Below are 20060 nucleotides of genomic sequence, written 5' to 3' on the forward strand. Positions count from 1 at the left end.
AGCCAAAACTATGGACAAGAGCTCCGATTTCGATTTTACATTTCAAACCAATGGAAAACGTTGAAAAATTTAACATACTGGTTCTATCTCACCCCACGATAGCTTATGTTGTATGAAAAGCTTTTTTACGAATTTGCAGAAATAGATTTTTTTTCTCTCAATAGTGAATTTAATACCGTTATTTGTTGATCAAAATGTATACTAGCACAGTATTGAAAAATTGAATATTTAACGATACCAAAGTGATAAAAAAAAATAGTGGTAGAACTATAGAAAATTGACTTCTAAAAAAAAGACTAATCGCAGAGTGAAAACGAATAAATACGCCAGATTATTGAGCATTTTGAAACTATTCGAAATGAACAATGGTTATCTGAGCTTTTGTTTATAACTTTGTTCATTATTTTATCTTTTTAGGAAAATTATTGTAGCTTACAAATGTATCAATTAGATAAATACTTAACGTCAAATCATCTCATAATAGAATTACGAAAAAATGATTGATTTTCAACCGAAGAACATACTTGAAGGGCCAACTTACCCGATTTTTGAGTAGAGATAAACCATCATAGGCACTACTGGCGAATCCATGTTACCGTAAATAATCACGCCGATCTGATTGAGCCTGCGTCTGAAATATCTTGTGTTTCTGGCAAGCTGTTTCGTGCGATTGCGTCCCGCGTCTGTGCCGTCCTCTCCAGCTATGATACGCATTGAAGTGATAATTTGCTGTGCCACTGGTGGTGACATGGACGAGGCGTAGGTATGTCCATGACTGTGTACTCGTAAATGATCAATAAGTTCCTGAAAGAAGAATTTTGTCAATCAAGTCCAAAGAACAGTGAAGCAAATTCCAGGTGTGAAGGATGCTCAGATTCTCTTTAGGTTTGACTACATGGCCAAATCGTTAAAACATGAACAATCATCTAATCGTTCTTATATCTCATTGTAAGTGTACCTCACCTTAGTGCCAGCTATGTACCCGCCAGCAGAACCAAAACTTTTCGTGAAAGTTCCCATAAGTATGTCGACCTGTCGAGAATCGATTCCATAATAGTCGCAAACCCCTCTACCATGGGTCCCCATAGCGCCAGTGCTGTGCGCCTCATCGAGGTAAAGATAGGCCTATCAAATTAAGAACAAAAGTGATTAGCCATGAATTAAGTTAGCAGAGTGTCTGAATTTCGCAGAGAACTTACCTTGTATTTTTTCTTCAGTTTCAAAATGTCAGGAAGGTGAACGATGGAGCCTTCCATGGAATAAATACCCTCGACGATAATGAATATCTTTTTCCATGGCTTGCCGCTACCGGGTTGCCCGTGTACAATTGCTTCCCGCAAACACCTTTCGAGATGATTTGTATCTAGAACAAGCTTTAGACGTGTTACCTGCGATCGTAGCCGCTTTGAGTAAGGTATAACTCTTCGTGTTTCCGGAGTTTTTCAGTTCATTCCTCTTTAGTCTAGTTCAAGATTCTATACCTAGCTTGATTCTGAAACGTAACAGTCTTTTGTGTATTTTGGACTATTAAACTTCACGTGGTATTTTGGACCAAAGCCAGAATTGCGGAACTGGTTGAAGCGGACAGTCTAATAAAAATAAAATTTCATGCTCGTAAAACCTTAGGCAAGACATTAATCAGTTCACTACTGGTCTTTTCATTTTTTTTTAACACAAATCAAAATATTAGGCTCATCGGGATTGCCTTGTTAAAAAATACCAGATTGTGCATCAAGGAGGCAGAGCGGGTCGTTTTACACTATGCACAAGTTTGCAATATGAGTCATAGATATTTTGTACGAGCGGAAGACAAATATTGCAAATTTGCGTAAACTATACTAGTGTAACAGAAACTTCATTTCCGCATATTGAATAAATACCTTTTATCTTTGAATCAGGAAATACTTACTATTGTGTTTGAAGACCTTAGTAACGGCACCTGATAATCGAAGTCCGAGGATAAGAGAGGCGTGGTTTTTTTCGTCGCTGAGAACTAGGCACCCCTTGGTAATGAGGGATGGTAAGTTAAGAGAGTTTGTCGCGAATCCCATTCCAAATACAATTGCATCTTCAACCCCGAGAAATTTGGCAGTTAATTTCTCCAGTTCATTGTGAATTGGCATGTTACCTGAAACAAATCACACCGTAGTAGGTAAATATATATTTTTTTTTAATCTTTCGACTCCATCCTTACAATCAATATGACTTTATTGTCGACCTTCTTACCTAGTTCCAGGCGCGTGCTACAGCTGGCACAGCCATACTTCTTGAGCGTCTGGATGCTTTGCTCTGCACATTTCCCAGATGATTCTGCAAATCCGAGGTAGTTGTAAGAGCCTAAATTTATACACCGAGTTTCCGTTCCTGTGAATCTGTAACCAACAATTAATCAATGCAAATTTTGGAACACAAACTATAACGCTTAAATAAAATTCCAGGTGAATATGCAGTAAATGAAAAATTAATTTACGCTATGGGCTTACTGCCAGTTTTGGCAATTGTTCAGACTTGTGAGTTAATGAAATGTTCAACGTTAATCATCGCACTGAAGATGTACTGATTAGTTAGAAATGAAAAGTTGCGTGTAATCACAAATTCATGATTTACAGTCAAAATAAATTGCAAGCATTTGTGATTAATTCACTATCACCATTAGCTGAGCATTATTGATCAGCTCACAAGTCAAACTGGGCTATCCAACCAACGTAATATATATCTAGGCCAAGAAGGTGTAGGGATGCAAGATGGAGGCAAAAATGGTTAAGTAGGTCACAACTTTTTTTTCTCATTGTGTAAGAAACTGTTAGCTCAGGATTTTGGAGAATGATAAATAATCAGCAAGTTCACATGATCACAACATTCACAGTTCAATTCTTCTGGTGAATAACAGCTGTACGTAATTAAACTCACTTGAAGGACCAGCCATAATCGTGAGTAACTCGGTCTTTTAGCGTAACTTCTGCACCGGGTACGGAGGAAATTGGTCGATTCCAACAGTCGCGAATTCTCCGGTAAACATATCGTAGGTAGAATACCTCAAATTGATCATAGAGTGGAGCGTAACCCTATAGAGAAGTATATGAAATCAATATTGCATACAAGAAGTAACTGGAGGAGTGAAGATATGATTTCATCGTATGAAAATCATATTGCAAGGCAATAAAATTATGTATTTGTGATGATTAAAAACTGTTTCACTGAATAATCTGATAAATTTAATCTCTAAACAGATTAGCCACTGAAGTATTAGCATTTGACCCAAACGGCAGTGCTAATGTGAACTACACAAAAATGTTTCACATCAATATTTAACAAGTTGTATTGCACACCGATTAACGACCAAATGCAAATTACTCTAGTTCAGTGATTAAGATTAAGGTATTTTACAGAATAAATACACAGACTGTTGTACCTTTCTGTTTTGTTCTTGAGCCACTTTCGGCGTGAACAGTAATTGATTAACAAAGCCTAAGAACATTAAGAAGTAAAATCCAAGGTGGGTAAGAGCCGATGTTATGAAAGATATTTTTTCGAACGATTCTTTCGACTTGTAGCTTGTTGGTGTGTCAACAACTCTTCGTTTCTGAAAAAAAAGAGCATTTTATTTTCAGCCATAAATGCCCATAAAGATTCTGTGATGATTACACACTGAGGTATTATTACCATTGGTGAAAATCATTTGATGAAGAGACTAGAAAAACAGGACTATTGCACTACTACTAGTGAGTCAAATTGCTACGTTTGTATAGTTTCGTCCAGGTCTCCCCCTGTGCCCCCCCCCCCCATCACTATTCTACCAAATTACATCTAGAGTTGAGGATCAGAATACTAGCATATATTACACTTGAAAATTCAGAAACCAGAGGAATAGTTACAATACGTATTTGTTATAGCTTACACATTTTTAACAGTTTCTAGCTCACTGACTGCTGAAAAACGAGTTTGGTTGACCAGTTATAGCGAAACAGAAAAAATAGAAAAAAGGTAAAGGAATAAAGTGTCCAAAAAAACAAGTTGTGTTCAGCATTCTTTCAAAAAGTAGTAACCATCCGTATTATGCATGTTAAAGTGTATTTTATAAGTTAGCAAAACAGACTTCAATGCCATATTTGATCATTTCAGAGTATGATGTTTTATCTTTGATTTCTGAACTGCTGAACGATGCGTGGTAGCCATAGGCAAGAGCATATACTGGAAATTAATGTACTTAAGAAACGACGAGCTCTGAACCTACTTGAGAAACAATATCTCAACTATGGAGAGTAGAAACGTGAACTCCTTTAGGCTCGTAACGATGTGTGTCGCAAGTTGTACTAGTAATATCTTATCAGGAAACCGGGAAAATTACAAACATAAATTTCGCGGAAACACCCAATGACGTTCATAGCTTATCATAAGCAAGCATGACCATCCGGTGTGCGGATCGAGGAGCAATTTACCGGTGCGAATTGGACATACATTTTTCGAAAGCCAATTACAGCAGCGCGCATCACGCCTTACGCCGACCTTCTTAACTGTCGAGTATACCGTGTGAATTTAAATTCTTTGCAAGAGGGAGGCGTGAAATGACCTTCCGATTAGTGATACCCTAATGTCTTTGGAGCACACGTGACGGTGGAGTATGACTTACCCGAACGTGAAGATCGCTCGCGAGACTTGCATAACCGTTTAGTTTTCCGTTCCCAATAGCCGGGTGGGTGGCAATGCCGTTTTTCAACGATATTTCAGGGTCTTCATCCTGAGTGGCGGCGAATGCAACGCGAAACCGTGTGGCAGCCATGTTATTCACAAGAGGCATACTTATCCGCCACTGCTGTGGACACTCGGCAGTTCCCACCGCAATGCCTGCAGTACCGACGCCTGCGCGTCACCGTCTTCCCCCGCTCTTCTAGCGTGTCCGCACTCCACAATCACCGCAATCGCGTGATACACGGACGTCTTCTCTCCTCTTGGCTCAGCGGTCAGACTCTGAATCCCCACGCACTGATTAGTCTTCAAGGAACAACATGAGACTTCCACCTCGCTTCGCTTCACCTAGAATTCAAAATTATGCGATCTTAAAGCGCCTGAAAAACTCAATTGGTTCGAAGAAGAATCGAAATTGTACACCATCGTAGCTATAGCAAAGAGCATGTTTTTACGTGTGTTCTATTTATTCCATTTTCGTAATCTCCGTTCATTGAATCGATACAAGGCGAGACCTCCTCGAACTTGGGTTAGGATTCAAAGACATGATTTTGTCTGTATTTCATATTTTTTAGGGTCCCTGAAAATTGCACGACCTGTTAAGCTTGTTTGCTTTCAGTCGAAGTTTTTAATTCTTCAGGAAAATTATTTTACCTAGAGGGTAAACAGCTGTCTGGGGGACGGAACACTGCGGTCGGAAGAAATAGATCGCTGACAAGCCACAAAACCATTGCGCATTACTTCAACGCGTTGAACCGGTTTGCTTTACGTACGATGTAGGCTCGGATATAGGCATAATTGTCATTGTGCAACGAGAAATTGAGATACAGTGTGAAGATTAAAAGGAAGACTCATGTGGAGTTTTCCATCCTCACGGTCATCTGGCTGCTATCGCAGACACGATTGATTTTACATTTATGAATGACCTAGGTATGACGTAATTTTCAGTATCGATAGACAAACCAACCTTACTGAAAACAGTTAGAACGTTATGTCAATTATAAAATTATAAACACATGCAGGTACGTACTAATTACCGTCTCTATTTTTATATGAATAGTGCATTGCGCCAGTTCTGAGCGTTAAAAACCGCACGACAATTAACGAGGTGCGAGTTCGAAAGCGGCATGAGTCACCCGCGGACGGTCTCGTTGCAGTCTGGTGGGGATAACAGGGTCGTCAATGCATGGATGTTCTCCCAAATAGATTTCACCAACTTGAAATTATTTACCCTGTCTATAAATAACTAACAAAAGTATCGTTGATCAGACCGTTTTGGTATGATCAACAATACTTTGGACATGATCCAATGTATTCATGAATAACAGAAACTTCGACGTAAGTGTGATGGCACAAAAAGTAATTAGCCGTACGCCACAGAACAGTGGCAATTGTGCAAATTTCATTAAGTGAGGTAAGTATTTTTCTCAGTATATTGATAGTTCGAGTTAGGAACATGCGATTACAGTTGTGATATTCTTTCGACTATGTTATCAGTCAATGGCGTTGGAAATAAAGGCAGGTAAGTGTATATTTACTTATCGCGATCAACCTTGATCACTGTGTCGAAATAAGACGTCTCCTCATCGGGGATTCTGATCGTGAGCCGTTAGACGAAGGGTTGTAGCCATAGGTACCAATGTGATAGGCGGAAACCCCGTGGCCACGTCAATGTACGGTGTTTTCTCTACCTAGCACAATGGGGTGTAACATGGGAAACATAACGAGAGCAATCTCACATCTTCGCAGAAGTTCGGGGTTTGAGGGTCACCTTCGCGTAACGCCCCTGCCGGGAGTTTTCGAACGGTTTGTGGAATTGCCTCGATGTGAGGTTCACGCTTCGGCGGGGGCGGAGCAAAAAATGCAACGAAAGGAAGGTGCCGGTTGCCGGCCGGCTATGGAACGAGGGACGTTGCGACGCGCCGGAGGGGGACATTGGAAGCCCGGCAACCGGGTGGGAGAACTGGCACTACCACATCGACGCGGAGACGAGGACCGCGTAGTGAATCCGAGTGGCTGCTGTTGGTGCCGCTCCCTCGCCTTGTTTGCCTGACTAACTGCCCGTTGTGCGCGTTGCTGTGTGCGCTGCATTTTGCCTGTCTGTCTCTTCATTCTCTCCTCGGTTCACTCGTGTCTGTGACATTTGACAGCTGAGACACGCGAAAAAATTCAAGAACGAGAAGGGATTTTCTTCTTCCGGTTAATTGCGTTAACCTCCCCGTAAATCATTTTACCCAATAATCAGATAAACGACGGACTTCCAGAGATATTCCTACATCGCTCTCGCCCATGATAGCGGCATTCGCGGTACGCAATCGTTCGGAAAGAAATATCACAGTGTCCGTTCGACTTTGACACGTACAAGTTCAGAAGAAGGGTGTTGCTGATACGCAATTGCGCGTTGTGACTATTTTGCTCCGTTAGAAAGGAGACGAGCAGTTCCTTGTAAAAGCACTTTTTCGTACAAGGAGGATTTGTGACAGCGGGAGTGATCGAACCTCGTTTTTAGGTGGGAAAACTCGAATCAATAATAAGTATGGATAACTTTGAATTACCGAAGGAAAAGGTTGACAAGGTCAAAGAAAATCCTCTTCATCCGGGGGATGCCGACGCGGCTAGCAAACTAAAACGAGATCACCACTCACTCGACGACTTCGAACACCTGGAGCACGACACCTCGCCCATACAGGAGAGCAAGGATATGGCCGCCAGCTTTCAGGGCCAGCAGGATCAGGCGGTCCCGGCGCAGTTCGTCGACGTGCCACGTGCCGTCGGCGAGGTTCACCCTGCCTCAATCGATAAACACGACGCTGTGCCCAACTCCCAACGAAGTCTGCTGGACTCGAGCTTACCAGCTGACGAAGTCTACCTGCAGCCTGCGCCCGCAACCCCGCCCCCTTCGGCTGATTTTGCGAAACGAACCCTGGCCGACGTTCTCGACAAGCCAATCAACGACGTCGATGACATCCTCGGGGAAGTTGCAAGCTTTGCGCAGGCGTCGAAACCCTTCCACCCTTTCCACCCGACACCCCTGCCGCAGGGTGCAGACCCCAAGGCTGCGTCTCTGGCCTTTATGGACAGCGAACGATCACCACAAGCTTATAACCCATCGCAGCCGACCTTAGCTAAGGACGTTAAACCGGCTGAGAGTCGTCCCCAGGAAAATCTATTCGCCCAGGATCCGTTGATCACGGAAATAAAACCCGAGAAGACGTCTGCACCTGGCGTAAGCAAGTCGGTTGCAGAGGATCCTGCATCCCAGCTCCAGCACGCTCTGGACGCCCGGGTTGGCAAGGCAAAACCCAAGACCACCGAGAAGTCTGAATCCTTCGAAGAATTGTTTGAGGATATCGCCCAAGCTGCATTGAAAATGCCAGAGATCCAGGACATCATCGATCCAAAGGAGGACCTCTTCGGCTTGGAAGATATCAAGAACGATCAGATGCACGGTGACGAGGCATTGGAGCGCGACCTGTTTGGACCAGACAATGACGCTTACGGACAAGTTAAAAAACCAGACACGATGCCACCGACGCAAGATAACTCGACCAAACTTATGGAGGGTCTGAATTTGGGCAACGTCGAAGTTAAGACCGTGAGAAAACCTGAAGAGGACTTTTTGGGGGAGATAAAATCCTCCGTATTACCGGAGCCACAAAAACCACCAACGATCGACTTCCTTAAGGACGATTCTATCCAGGACATATCCAAGGAGACGGCAGTCAAACACGTGCAACAGCAACCGTTTGAGGACGATTCGTGGAACGTCGTAGAGAAGCCGGATAAATTTGAGAAGTGCGAACCCCTGCAGGAAAAGTTCGATGACCGGGAACCAACTCCGGAACCACCGACCAAATCGCTGCCGCCTATACCGAGGGATGCGTCACCGGAACCAATCAGCTCCGGTACGCCGGAACCGTTCCAAAGTTTCGCAGGTAAAGGGGCACCCTCGGCCCCAGAGAAATACGAATTGTCTTCTGATTTTATTGCGACGGAAAGTGGTGGGCCGAATAAGTTCCTTCAAACCGGTGCCGAAACCGGCGATTCGGAGTTCGAATCGGATCCAGAATCTTGTCCTTTGCCACCGTCTCGCCTAGCTCAACCAGAGTTTGCGACGAAGACGGAACCTCCCAAAAAACAGGAAAAACCAGACACTTCTGCGGGCGTTTGTTACCGAAAAGATCCAGTCGAAGAAATCGCTCCTAAAGAGATTTTCCGCGAAATGGGATTAGGTGAGTAATTTTCTCTCTCTCTCTCTCTCTCTCTATATATATATATATATATATATATACACACGCATATGGTACATTGCGATGATCCGAAATGAGTTTATATATGTTCTAATTATGTTCCTTGCACTCGTATCGCCGATATTTTGCAAAATGAAAGTTGACGGTAATTGACATTGAATTATTACCGTCAGACAGGATTACTTTTGTTTATGTAGTGACCAAAGAACAACGACGAGTCCACTTATCGCAGTTCATATCTAACTACATACTTCAGAGAGAATGAAAAACGCAAAAATATAGTCTGAGCTACCTGGTAGATAACAGAAAAAAATCCGAGGCTGAAATTGGTAACGTTAACGTAACAAAACATCAGGGCGAAATTTATTATTATGCAACGTTAGAATTACTCCTAAGGAATTGGCTGTAAAACATATGAGTACGTTTCATTTATTATGATTTACTAAATTTCAAACAATCTTAAAAGTGCGAAGTGAAGGTTTTTCCTAAACGTGCATCGTAGCAGTAACGTTACTAACTTCAACCTCATAAAAAAAATAACGACATTTACGCTGTACCTGTTGAACTTGTAAGTTCGAAATCTGATTCGTGAGCACTGCGTGTAGCATCAACTAAAATGTTGACTGAGAAAGAAATTTACACAGAATTATCATTACATTCTAAAACACCGAGATACTGAGCTACAAGTAATTAGATTTTGCGAGCAGACTTGGTGATAATTTTGCATGTATTAAATAGAACTGAAAAGATCAGTCTAAACATAATCAGAATCATGAAGGCATACCCTGTATCATTACAAAATTCGAATTATATTATCATGTCACGGATTGTCCCAAACTTGTTCTCGTCGTCGAGTTGGAGGTGACCGTATTGATCTTCCCCTTTTAGACATTAAAGTTTTAGATGAGTTTCATAAGGATCCAAAGAGAGAAAGAAATCATACACCTAGCGACATGTATGAGCGTATAACAACCAGCGATACGAATTGCGTGTCAGGTGTGTTGGCGAGTCGTGTAGGTCATACCACGTGACCCTGTGACTCATAGCCATTTCAATTCTTTCCGAAGAACTGTTTGCCTACCATTCTTATCTTCATCGATTTTTCGAGTCATAATCATCCAGAAATTCCTACCACCATAAACGAATGCAAGCAGGAACGTTTGATTCAAGAACTAAATCGTTAGAAATGATATGTATCATAATGTGAGGCTGTGTAGACGCATTTGGGGGACTTAAGGAATTGTTTTAATGCTTGGAAAAATTATTCGTCCCGGTCAGTAAGCTTGCTGCAACGAGTTTTATGCGACTTAAATAGAATCCGGAAGTGATCTTCAGTGGAAAATTTGGAACATCAGTGTTCCGTAGTTGTTAAGTCTTATTTCAGGCGATATTCATTCTTTGAGTGACATCTGACACTTGCATAAGGGGTTGATAGCCCCAGTCTATATGCATTTCTGAACAAAAACAATCCAATACATTTTTATTTGACGCAGAAATGAAGACACGGCATGGTTTCTACGAAATTGCAATAGTAAATTCACAGAATTCATGCCATTTCTTTATTTTTGCGTCAAATGACAATGTGTTGCAGTATTTTTGTTCAGATTAGTATATAAATTGGGGCTGTTAAGTCCTTTTTTACGTTTGTGATACGTGGACTTTGATATTTAGAAATATATACGGCAAGTTCGAAATCGACTAGGGCGCCCTAACTAAAAACGATTATATGCTGCAAGAAAGTGGTAGATCTGTCGTCGTTTCGTCGAACAGAATGAGTGGAGATTATTTTTACATTGTGTGAATAAGTTACGGTAGTAATTCTGAGCTGAAGAACCGGAAAAAACTCCTAACGCCCAACTCGAATACGTGCCGTTTTTATTTTTTATAGCGTGATCTACACGAATGAAATATCCGTATAGTATATAAATAAACATATAGGTATGGCACGTGATGCGTCACCCCACGATTAAACAACGCAGTTGCAAACTTATTGTTAAATTCCTTATAACACGCTAAATATAGATTTAATTCTATATGGTTGAGGTTCGCCGAGTTCAACGCGCATAGATTCTTTTGTTAAACTGTTGTTGTATTTTTGAGGGGTAAATTTTTGCCATACATGTCTATATATTCGTTCACCCGTTCACTGGTACGGCATTTTAACGGTTCATAACGGAGCTCCATAATTATTCAATCGACGTGTGTACACAGTGCTTGTCTCTGCTTTCCTATCTATAGCATCTCTGTACACGTGTAAACCGAGTGTGACGCAACGCATCATCATCATCTCATCTGCACGCGTAGTTTTTTTCAATGCGCAAACATAGGTTCAAACCTATTTTTCCTCGTCTCGACTTCGTAATGATATTCACAATACAAGTGGTCCAACTACTTGAAAGAGCACTGCGAGACGGTAAAAATATGTATGTGTGTACCTGTAATCATGAGTCATACAATCACTATTCAGCCCTCACTTATATTCAAGCCGGTTACGCCGCAAGCGGAATCTCTATTTATAGACTAACCTAACCTAGCCGCTTCTTGTGAATGGTAAATTATAAGGGCACCGGTACAGGTTGACCCACATAATGATTGTTATCATTCGTACTTTAGGGTTGATTGGAATTTAGTCTGTTAATGCATCAGTCGAATTGATGAGTGAAATTTTCAAGTTACCGGGCTTATTATCAAAGTCTATTAATAAACGTTACTAAACCGATCTCGAAGTATGTGTCACACATTGATTCACTTCCCCACTACTTGAATCATCTACCTGTAGAAAAATGCGACGAACACCCATAGAGCCATAGGCACCTGCGTTCGTTGATGTAAATTCGTTATTGTAGTGTCGACGAACCTAATTCGATTGTGAATTAACTTCTCAGGCTATTTCTGACGCTCAAGAGTCTCTGTCTTCTATTCGTTGCCCTTAGGTATCCAAGGGCTTCTATATCAGGGACTGTGTTTTTTTCTTATTTGCAAACAGGTTCGATTCATTAACTTGAACCGTCGTTCATCGCGCACATAAACATCAATTTTTTAAGTACCGTTTGAACGATCGATGAGTGACACTTCTGTAGGTTAATGACACTCGAGGATTTTTAAAACTGCAGCTACAGCTTTGAGAGCTGCATTAGTGACGTAGCAACTGATTTTGAGATTTTAAACCATACTATAAATGGGATCAACGGACAAGTGGAAAGAACTCCATCGCTAACGAGGTCGACCGCGACTTCCAGACTTCCGCTTGGATACGGGTCTGTTGATTACAAGCTGGTGATTCTCCGCACTGCCGTTCGAAAAGCCTCTCAGTTATGCTATAGATATATTGTTTTCCGTCCACCTTCATTTACTTCTAGGGATTTGCGCTTCTCACGGCCAAATGATACAATTAGTTGGCGGTTACTGTTCTTTTTCTTCTTTTACTTTACTCATGTCTCGGAGGGTCTTGCAGACCCTTTAATACCCGCAATGCGGCGGTAAACCCAGCTCTTGAACTTGATACTGGAGCGACCCTTGAACTTCTGAATCATGTAATAACCTATAAATACGTATAATGAACACGGTTTATATACCACATGTCAAGAAGAACCGTCTGAGGACTCTCTTCGAGCACCTCCATAAGCACGCCAGCGTTACAGACTGCATGCATGCTCGCCGTGATAATTGTAGCGTAACATTTTAAATATAGACACGTATAATGAACGGTATAAAGATACAAGTAATACACATATCAGGAGATCAATGATCTATAGTAATCAGTGGTTGAAGAATTTACATATGCTCTGGAATTGGCTGCGGTCGTACAGTCAACAACGATCAGTAACTTTGAATTACAGTACTTTGGCATTTGTATACAGTTTGCTGTGAGGTTATCGGGCATGATGACAACTCCGTGAAACGTGCATTCGTCACCATATCATACCACTGTTATCAGACTGAAGTTTCTAACGTTAATGTAATGATACATCTTTGAAAAAAATCGTTATTTTGCAAGTTAAAGATCACTTGAAATTTAGTAAACTATTAATATGGCATCAAAAAACTAAGATTTTGTAAATTCAACTTCTTCAGGTATTCGAAAGGTGCAAAATAGTAATTTTTGTTTCAATGTTGCGATACATTAACTCTCTGTTCTACACCATTTACCGTCGCCACTATTATGTATACCATGGGTCATTGATGACTGGAAAATTCTATTCTTTATACAGCTGATTTAGATTTGTTTTTATAATTCTATTAGTGAAATGGAATCGTTAGAATGTTCTGAGTAAAAATATGCAAACAAAAATGCGATATCTAGACTCAGTGAATAGTCATTTAAAAAAGAAGGTAGAAAGGCGCAAAAGAATCCCTTTGTAGGAGCGCAACTTTTAAGAGTGCCATCAGGTTATTAATGACTCAGGTGTAGACCAGAGGGTTAACGTTACTAACTTCAGTCTCGTTAATCGTTGGTTCCCAAGGATAGCAACGAAATGGTATATGGTAAATATTTACCTTACACTACCTTGCGGTGGTGGTAAAAAATGAGCAGAAGGACGTGCGAGATGAGCGATTCTAAAATTGGAGACCAAAGTCAACTGCAGTATTAATAAACCGTAGTCATATTCGTCCACAAGTAACGGTCACTGCGCATTTCCAGAAAGATTGCCATAGTAAGTTTCGACCGCACCCTTAGCCAATATCCCTTATTGCGTTCGTGGGTTGGGCCTCGCCCAGCTGGAATGTGAATATCATGTGCACTCATTTTAAGTAAATCGATGTACAGAAAAAAGAGTCACACGACAAGCATAATAATATTAAAGGCACGTCGTCGACGGCAAAAATAACGCAATCTGGCAAAGAAATGCGGGGGATTGATTTCGACGAATATTGTCATTTTTTTCAAACTTGTTATCGATGCCGGGTAAAGGTATACCATGGTTTTTCGTGGATAGTAAACGGTAGGGATACCAACATAATACTCGCGCGGTCTAGTGGGATTGCGTTCAACCATACCGGAGTATGTCTAAGACACTCTTTCTCTCTCGCTCTGCATCGTGATTGGCTTGCGCAATTCCACTAGGTCGCGAGAGTATTGGGTTGGTATCTCTAACGTTTACTATCCACGAAAAGTTACGGTGTTAGATACGAACGAGGTGCAGTATACCTTGTAGGAAGCAGCCGCATGTTGCATGCTTGGGTACCAGAGTGTAAGCTACGGCCTTAGTATGGGAGGAAAGCTACCCAGGTTCACTATATCGATCGTTCGAGGAAGCGCGAGGGAAATTTATCTGCCAGAGCGATCTGGGGGAGGGAGCAGCCACGTTGGAAGACGTGCATTTTGCTCTTATTACACGTTTTATTACTAGTCACCTTCGTCTGGTATCTTGCCAATGGCGAGTCTCTATGGCTTACCACAGTTTCTGGAAAAAAGGAATTGTGCGTGTCAACCTACTACATACGACATCGCCTAAGGATTGTTTTGCGAGTCATTTTTACTGTAAAAACCCATAATTTTGATAATTTCCTTATCATCTCCTTGAACCTGTTGTTTGACTCGATCGCCATCGGGAATTTCTCAGTGTTTCCCATGGCCGGGGTAACTTCTTCAACTGGAAGTTACAGACCTTTAATATACCATAATTAATGCATGATCTTATTTCAATTATCAGGACATAAAAAGATACCGACATTTCTGATTCTAAATAAGTTCAGAAAGTTTGTAAGGAGATTCCTCTGTTTAACACGGGCTTGGTCATTCTATTGTGTTCTAAATCGCGGTGAACGATTTTCTCAAGGCGAAACGTATATAGTTACCATAGGGTATAGAATTATATTGAGTAAAGCTACATATGAAAGGTATTCCTTTATACGCGCGTGTGTATATCGTGTTCATCGAAATTGAACTCAATGATATGGATTTCGTGGTTTTAAACATGACGTCGGTAGCGGATTTTATTATATAGACGATACTTGATTTTTCCTGAAAGAACTAGTTGATCGAATTTTATCAATATTGCCATGGCGATATTCGAATATTTTGATTAACACTTGATAAAAGAAATTAAATACTTTGACAAATGGTCTCTAAACGGGGCGTCTGAGCTTGAACAACGTACTGAGAACAAATTATTCCCCCAATTTGCTTGGCGACGCGTCCTGTGCACGTCATTGAGTAAACAGGATTAACTTGGTGTGGAGATTCGAGCAGAGCGGCTAAAATTATTTCAAGAAATGAGAAGTCCCGGTGAATTCTTCGCTCGACCTCATCCGCGGTCTTGAATTGGCACACTTGAATTATTTTTACACGTGATTTCACGATTTTCGCTAACTCAGTAGCCGAGTCTTAGGATATAAATCCGAGGACCCAACTGAACGATTCCGGGTTTACTGGCCTTTTCTTTATTCTATTTGCTGCACAGTTCCATTATTCCATGAACGGAACTTCTAATGTTTGAAGCCAGATTACTGAGGCGAAGGTCTACATGAAGAATCACATTTACAAGTTTTCTTGGTGAATATTATCTCGAAAGAATATTCCGTCGAGTAATGACGACTTAGGTCTTTGGGGTGACTAAATCGAACTGTGAGCAACACAACGCTGAGAAAGTTTTTTTCGTCTTAAACACTTCGTTCAACCGTATAGATGATTCAACGATGACGCAATTCACTTCGTTCAACCTTCCCGATTACGACCGTTTCGATGTTTTGATCGATTGTGCGATAAAGAGGTGTTACAGATAATTTCGATATAAATCTGTCGAAGGTATATCAGAGCAAATATCACAGTGTATTCATCGTCCTGTTTTACCGACACTCGAAATCACAGTGGTCGGCAAGCTAGAGCGTGAAAGTGTAAGTGCTATCATATTCAAGTTTGTCCAAGTACGTTCGAAAGTATCAACCTTTGACGAATAACGCACCTTTGACAATATTAAACTTCGTTTTGACATTTTTACCCTGTCGAAAAATGTACATCTATTCCAAATTGATACTGGAGCGACATATTTCTATTTTGTTTTTGTATTATTTAAGGGTTTTAGTCACAGTCGCATTGGTACTTAAAATTATTTGTTATTGATTTTGATGAAAATTCTGCATTCCACTTTTAAACATAACCTTCAATGTTAGATTGTTCAATTTTTTTTATCGCCGTGAAGAAACTTTCCAGATATTTTTCAAGGGAACAACTCTGCCGCGTAATACTAATCTGTCAATGTCAAGTGTGTACATTAAGATTAAATTACAGAAGAATTTTTTAAACTTACGGTCTAGGTTTCGATTTATTGATAGAAAATGGCCGTAAATCTTTTTGCGACCGTTTCCTGAATGTTTTTCCACTTTTTTAATTAATCCAAATGCTACCGACCAATCAGAGCTTTGTATTTGTTTTAATAATTGTGATGTAATCTTGTTTTTCAAACTTTTCTTCTAATTAATTTCTCCAACAAATCATTGAATCGATTAAATGATGTTTATAACAAGTAGAAATTGAATTGCATAATTTTGTTTTCTGCTGCTCCAAAAGCGATTATTAATATTTTGTGGAAATCTTTGCTTTTGATAACTATGACCGTAAAACGTGATTATTTGGATGTTAGATAAACCGCGTCGTATGAGTTCCGGTTCATCGACATTGAATATGACTGCAATAACGACTTTCTAATGAATTTTTATTATTGGATTCTTAATTTCAAGTAATGACCAACCCTATCATGTAATCATAAGCGATTATGAAATACATGTACGCGTATTATGAAATACTTCGTGAATTCCGATTACGTAACTCGCTTCTTTATATAAGAAATAACGCCAAAAATTTCCTAGAGCGGGGTAACTCAGATGCATTTATGATTATAAAACGTGTTGAGTATTGAAAAATTACACTGCTTACACGGTATCAGTAAATTGAAAAATAACTTTAAAGAAATGAGTTATATACCTCGTTCACCTCACGAATCAATTACTCGATGTACGTGAAACGTGCCATGATTTGCGAATCATATCGTCAAGACATTCTTCTTCTAATTCTAGATCATATTAATTCAAGCTGATTACAATTCCCATTCAAACACGCACCAGTTGAAATATATACACGACCGAGAGTTAACTCAGGCTAATTTAGGCGGTCTTGCCAGCCAACCAGTCAAGACAAAGACGACGATCATGCAGGTACATACAATACTTTCGAACAGAAACTTCGATGCAGCTAATTCTTGGATAAGTTGCAGCATCTATGTGATATATGGTAAATTTGCTTGCATGTATGCAATTTAGGGTACATTCCACTGAAATCCGCTTACTTTTCGGCAACTGAGAGTAAATTTTACTCATCGACATGTGATGTCTGTTTCTTTGCAATTGGTTGACTTTTCACCAATTTTTCCAGTTCTGGACCATCAGTTAAATTTCAATCCCTAAAATATACTCTCAAATGCATAAACCTTGGTGGATTTATCCTATGTCACATTGTTCATGAAACATTTCTACGAAATAACCTCCGATCATGATACGTGGTGAAGAAAACAGAAGAAAATCGGCTTGTTCAATTCACTCAATCGTGTTAAATTGCAAGTAACGGCGAAGAAGATATATTAGAAAAATCACGAGGTTGAAGTTAACGTTATCGTAACGAAAGATTGTAAGAATCAAAATTTTTTAAATGTTATAATGATTTTTAAAGAGTTAAGATTTCGAAATATCAGTGCGTGTTGTTTTCTTACGGTTTACCAAATTTTAAGCAATTCAAAAATCGTGAAATAATGGTTTTTCCTCGATATGAATCGTTACGATAACCTTATTAACTTCAATATGATAAAAAATCGGCAACTACTTTCGACCTCCCCAACAGTATATTATTATCATAAAACATGCTCGTTTTCCTCAAGCATGTGAAGATAAGGTCGTTATCTGCATAGGCACAAACCACTGTGCCACATGAATTTTTAAAATAATTGTAAGACAGTTGCAAATCATGTGGTACAAGTGATGGTATAACGAAAGTATAAATCGCGTTAATGGAGTTGAAATTTCAGAGGAAAAAAATTGAAAACAAAAACTCACCCTTCTCTTCTTTCTCTTCTTCTTCGTTAAACAAAACAAGAATAGTGGAGAAGGCACTGATAAAAATCTACCAGTCAATACAAACAACCTGCTTGGAGTTTCAGCGAATGCGAATGGTGAGCGGAACGCGGAAATGAGGAAATAATTAGCCGAATCTTTGTAGAACCGAGAATGAACCGCACTTGGTGCCGCCTGACTCGGCACTGTGTGACCAAACCGGAGGCACACTTCCACGCACACTTCCACACACAAATTCTCTGTTATTAGCTGTAGGCGTTTGTCTCCTCCTATCAATTACCCTCGTCTCGTGTTCAATCGCGATATTTCCAACTTACATTTCTACCTCTCGCCTGCAATTCTTCGTTCGTTCAGACGACTTCGCTCAAAATTTTCTATACACTTGCTCGAGTTTCTGCGAGCGAGATGTTATGAATAATGGCCGAGTGGATTTCTGGAAACAATTAAATTACACGATAAAATTTTTTTATGATTATGAATTGACGCAGTCCGCTATAAAATTCAGGATTTACTACGAAAATATTTTTCTCCTCATTTGTTATCGATTCATTAATACTTTGTTTACGGATCCATTTTCTTTTTTTTTTCTTTTTTTTCTTTATCTCAAATCGTTTTTCTTCTCTGCATCCACAAATCGGCTACTCATATCGTTACTGTTAAATGATTCATTACCTTGTCACTATTTAAGCGATTCGAAAATCCAGTCAAGTTTTCTCTTTCTGTTTTTGATGTCGTGTTGTTTCTCGATATACATTTTTTTTTTTTTTTGCACCGCATAAAAACGAAATAATTTTGTATTATTTTGTAACAGAAATTGGCTCAAGTATATAGTTATTGCTACTAAGTGAAGTTGGATATTTTCCAGAACCGATATTATCCTGCCGATAAGAAACGAATTGTATTACTACGTTCGTATAATCATGAGAAGAGAAAAACATTGATTTGATGTTCATATTTATTTCAAACATTGCAGGAATCTGCTTATTATTAAATTAAATCCGAAGCAGAACTTGTGATCTTGTGATCAGAACTTGCAGAATTGTGCGATAGCATATTATTGAAACAATTGTTAGGACGCGTATTGGTTTGATCAGTTGATGTAAAAAGTTTTGTTTTCCTTGACTCTAATATCGCCGATACTTACTGCAAGTAAAAAAATTAAATAAAAAAGTATTCCAGCATTAAGTTGAGTTATATAATTGCCTCAACCTTCATCGGCTTTTCAATTGTTTCTTTGCGGTTGCCATTGCTCTTTGTTCTTACATGGCTAACAATTAGCTATGCAATGAGCTGCAGCCAGTTATAATATGTAAGACATTATAGTCAAGGACGAGAATATTAAATCCGTACAAAGGTTGAGAAAAAACCGAAATCCCAAACAGATATTCGAAAAAAAATATGTATGCGGCACAGCTTCTCCAAAGACTGATGATTTTCTCCTTCACCGTTTTAAAATGAAGACGACGTCCCGTTAAAACTGCTGCAAAGAAAACAGAGAATCATATTCGATTTGAAATATGTGAATAAATGCAGTGCATGGCGATGTGTCTTGCGATTTGTAATCGCACCATTGCGTTTATTCGCCAATCGTGTGTTAACTAACATTTTTATTTATACGACGTAATTAACCCATCTAATTAGTTCACCTCTGAATTAATTTGATTGGTGACATCGTAACATCGCCCCGTCAACACATGCTAATCTGCGCTGTAGTTTATAATTTATAATCGTGTCTTCAATTGAGTCGACATCGCCTTTTACATATTTCTTATGCACTGATTATACATATTTGCCATAGCAAATTTTAGACCTCGTCATACGAACAACGATTTCTTTTTTCTTCCGAAAGAAGTTTGCTATATGCATCTTTTGTTCCTAGTTTGTAATAGTTAAAGCGATCGATTTTTAATATCGGTAACCTTTTATTTATATACTTTGGGATTTCATCACTTTCAGTTTTATTTCCTTTGTATACGTCGTTGTATTATGTGAGAAAACTTTTATGATTTTCTTTCAAATTTCTTTAGTTAAACATTTCCAACACTCATATGAAGCAAAAAA

General features: G+C 39.6%; 2 protein-coding genes across 7 annotated transcripts in view; one reads left to right on the forward strand and one right to left on the reverse strand.

Moving 5' to 3' along the window:
• Positions 1 to 18178, reverse strand: part of LOC124174833 (serine palmitoyltransferase 2) — a 22129-nt gene extending 3951 nt beyond the window's left edge. For 2 of the 5 annotated variants that reach the window (XM_046554382.1, XM_046554380.1), the window contains exons 1-9: positions 17982 to 18178; positions 4631 to 5034; positions 3413 to 3583; positions 2911 to 3065; positions 2227 to 2372; positions 1910 to 2128; positions 1200 to 1363; positions 964 to 1125; positions 542 to 804 (exon numbers count right to left, since the gene is read on the reverse strand). In XM_046554382.1, the coding sequence (XP_046410338.1) occupies positions 542 to 804; positions 964 to 1125; positions 1200 to 1363; positions 1910 to 2128; positions 2227 to 2372; positions 2911 to 3065; positions 3413 to 3583; positions 4631 to 4798 (1448 nt within the window). In that variant the 5' untranslated portion in view covers positions 4799 to 5034; positions 17982 to 18178. Of the gene's footprint in view, positions 1 to 541; positions 805 to 963; positions 1126 to 1199; positions 1364 to 1909; positions 2129 to 2226; positions 2373 to 2910; positions 3066 to 3412; positions 3584 to 4234; positions 4256 to 4630; positions 5035 to 6224; positions 6492 to 17981 lie in introns of those variants that run through there. The other 3 variants (XM_046554383.1, XM_046554381.1, XM_046554385.1) reach the window with 3 other exon arrangements.
• LOC124174832 (reticulon-1-A) overlaps positions 6690 to 20060 on the forward strand; it is a 45831-nt gene continuing 32460 nt past the window's right edge. For both annotated transcript variants that reach the window (XM_046554373.1, XM_046554375.1), the window contains exon 1: positions 6690 to 8918. In XM_046554373.1, coding sequence (XP_046410329.1) covers positions 7223 to 8918 — 1696 coding nt within the window. In that variant the 5' untranslated portion in view covers positions 6690 to 7222. The remainder of the gene's footprint in view (positions 8919 to 20060) is intronic.

Source organism: Neodiprion fabricii, chromosome 2 (assembly GCF_021155785.1).
Source record: "Neodiprion fabricii isolate iyNeoFabr1 chromosome 2, iyNeoFabr1.1, whole genome shotgun sequence".
Classification (NCBI taxonomy): domain Eukaryota; kingdom Metazoa; phylum Arthropoda; class Insecta; order Hymenoptera; family Diprionidae; genus Neodiprion; species Neodiprion fabricii.